Source organism: Halyomorpha halys, unplaced genomic scaffold, assembly GCF_000696795.3.
Source record: "Halyomorpha halys isolate HHAL.00 unplaced genomic scaffold, Hhal_1.1 Scaffold426.1, whole genome shotgun sequence".
Taxonomy (NCBI): Eukaryota; Metazoa; Arthropoda; class Insecta; order Hemiptera; family Pentatomidae; genus Halyomorpha; species Halyomorpha halys.
The window spans coordinates 178,809-180,551 of NW_027108013.1; the positions used below are offsets into that span (position 1 = coordinate 178,809).

Here is a 1,743-nt window from a genome sequence, read left to right on the forward strand (position 1 = left end):
GGCAGGTTTTGTTTTTGGAGGGAACAGGCAGTGTCTGGGGCTCCAGAGAGAGAGGATGAAGCTTCATGAATTTCTGTCCAGCAAGAGTAGGAAGCCATATTGGACGCTAAGACAAGAACAATAAGAAAAAAGAATACACCAAGGAATCATCAAAGGAAGATCGTGAGCTTATTTAGTTTTTGCTATACATAAAAATAGATTCATGTATAAAGAGTTATTAAGTATTTGTAATTGTAATTATTGTAAATGCCTGTTTCTGATTGCTAGTAACCCGCCCTGAGATTAAGAGTCTTTCTTTTTATATAATAAAATTATATTATTCATTTAAGTAGTAAAGTTCTTAATTTGAACCCAAGTTTTTTTTATATTTGAAAAAAGTTATAAAACGAGCAAAGATTTTTTTTATTTCATTTTTTTAAATATTTTTAAAATTATTACAATATATATGAAGCTTGTAACTAACCTTGGGACGGGAGGAGTCGACCTTGCAGTGAGCCTGTAGTCAGCCATGTCACCAGGGGTCTCCGACTCACTCATGTCATGACAGCTACTGCTGTTTTTGTATAAAACTAATCAGTATTTCTTTATAATAAATTTAATTTATCATTAAACTAAAACTAAAATGCAAAAAGAGAAATTACCTAGTCGGAAGAGTAGGTTGATGCTGTTGATGGCCGACAGAAGGGGGTATAGGAGCTGTATTATGGACCCTGCGATAGCTGCGGTATTGGGCCGTCGGAACTGGGAGCGGACCAGGACCTAGGAGTCGCAGGCACTTACGATCCAGGCTACTGCCCCCTCCTGCACCTGCTCCTGACGGGCTAGTGCTGCTACTGTTAGAGTTCCCGCCTGAACCGAGCTTCTTCAATGAACCAAACATCCGGCTCCCGGTGGAATCACTACTGCAATATTAAAAATTTATATATTAATTTCTTAGCTTATTAATTTTATATTCAACTTATGTACCAAATTATATCAACTTCATGGTAAACAGGTTTCGGATCAAGATATTTAAGGATAGATTCTGAAATAATCCGTTTTTGATAGTTGTGGAATTGTAGGTTGGACATGATATTTTACAAAGTTAAAGGAATGGTTGAGGGTCAAGATGTGTTCAGAATGTTAGGAGGCAGATGGGGTATTTGTGCGGATAAATACGAGTTTCAGTACAATTGAAATTAGAAACACAACAAAAAATCTAGTAAACTACAAAGGAACAGTGTTTAAGAAAAAAAAGGATCCTTTAAAAAGGAAAAAGGGTAGGAAAGTATGTTATGGGATATCAAGACATAAGATATGAATAGGAATTTCTGTAAATTTTCCAGGAGAATGTGGATTTAGATTTTTATTCAGGGCGATCAACATCTAGGTTATTACACCCTTTTTACTTCATTTATCTTCTTGTCTTTAACATTTGATGGTTGAATGTAGACTATTTCCTTTTTTACACTGGTCAGTATTGGTGGATTATATTTTAGTATAAAGTTGAGCTTCTTTCAGAAATTTTATTATTTTGTCTATGGATTCTGCTGAGTCTTTAAGGGCCAATTTTCTTGTACGTGGAATTTTATTATTTTCGAAGGTTTGACGAAATGATGGGCATTTTTCAATTATATGCTTTATTGATAATGGGGAATAATGGTGTTGGCATATAGGCTGGTCCTCTTTTGTGATTAAGTGAAGGTGAGTTAATTTGGAATGTCCTATTCTTACTCTTGCAACAACCACTTCTTCTCTTCTGTT

General features: G+C 35.2%; 1 protein-coding gene across 2 annotated transcripts in view; it reads right to left on the reverse strand.

Moving 5' to 3' along the window:
* The window catches only part of cnk (connector enhancer of ksr), a 40,173-nt gene that overhangs the window by 16,430 nt on the left and 22,000 nt on the right, over window positions 1-1,743 (reverse strand). For both annotated transcript variants that reach the window (XR_001343449.2, XM_014423525.2), the window contains exons 12-13: window positions 642-902; window positions 464-553 (exon numbers count right to left, since the gene is read on the reverse strand). Coding sequence is in view for 1 of the 2 variants with exons in the window: in XM_014423525.2 (XP_014279011.1) it covers window positions 464-553; window positions 642-902 (351 nt within the window). In the remaining variant the exon portion in view is untranslated. The remainder of the gene's footprint in view (window positions 1-463; window positions 554-641; window positions 903-1,743) is intronic.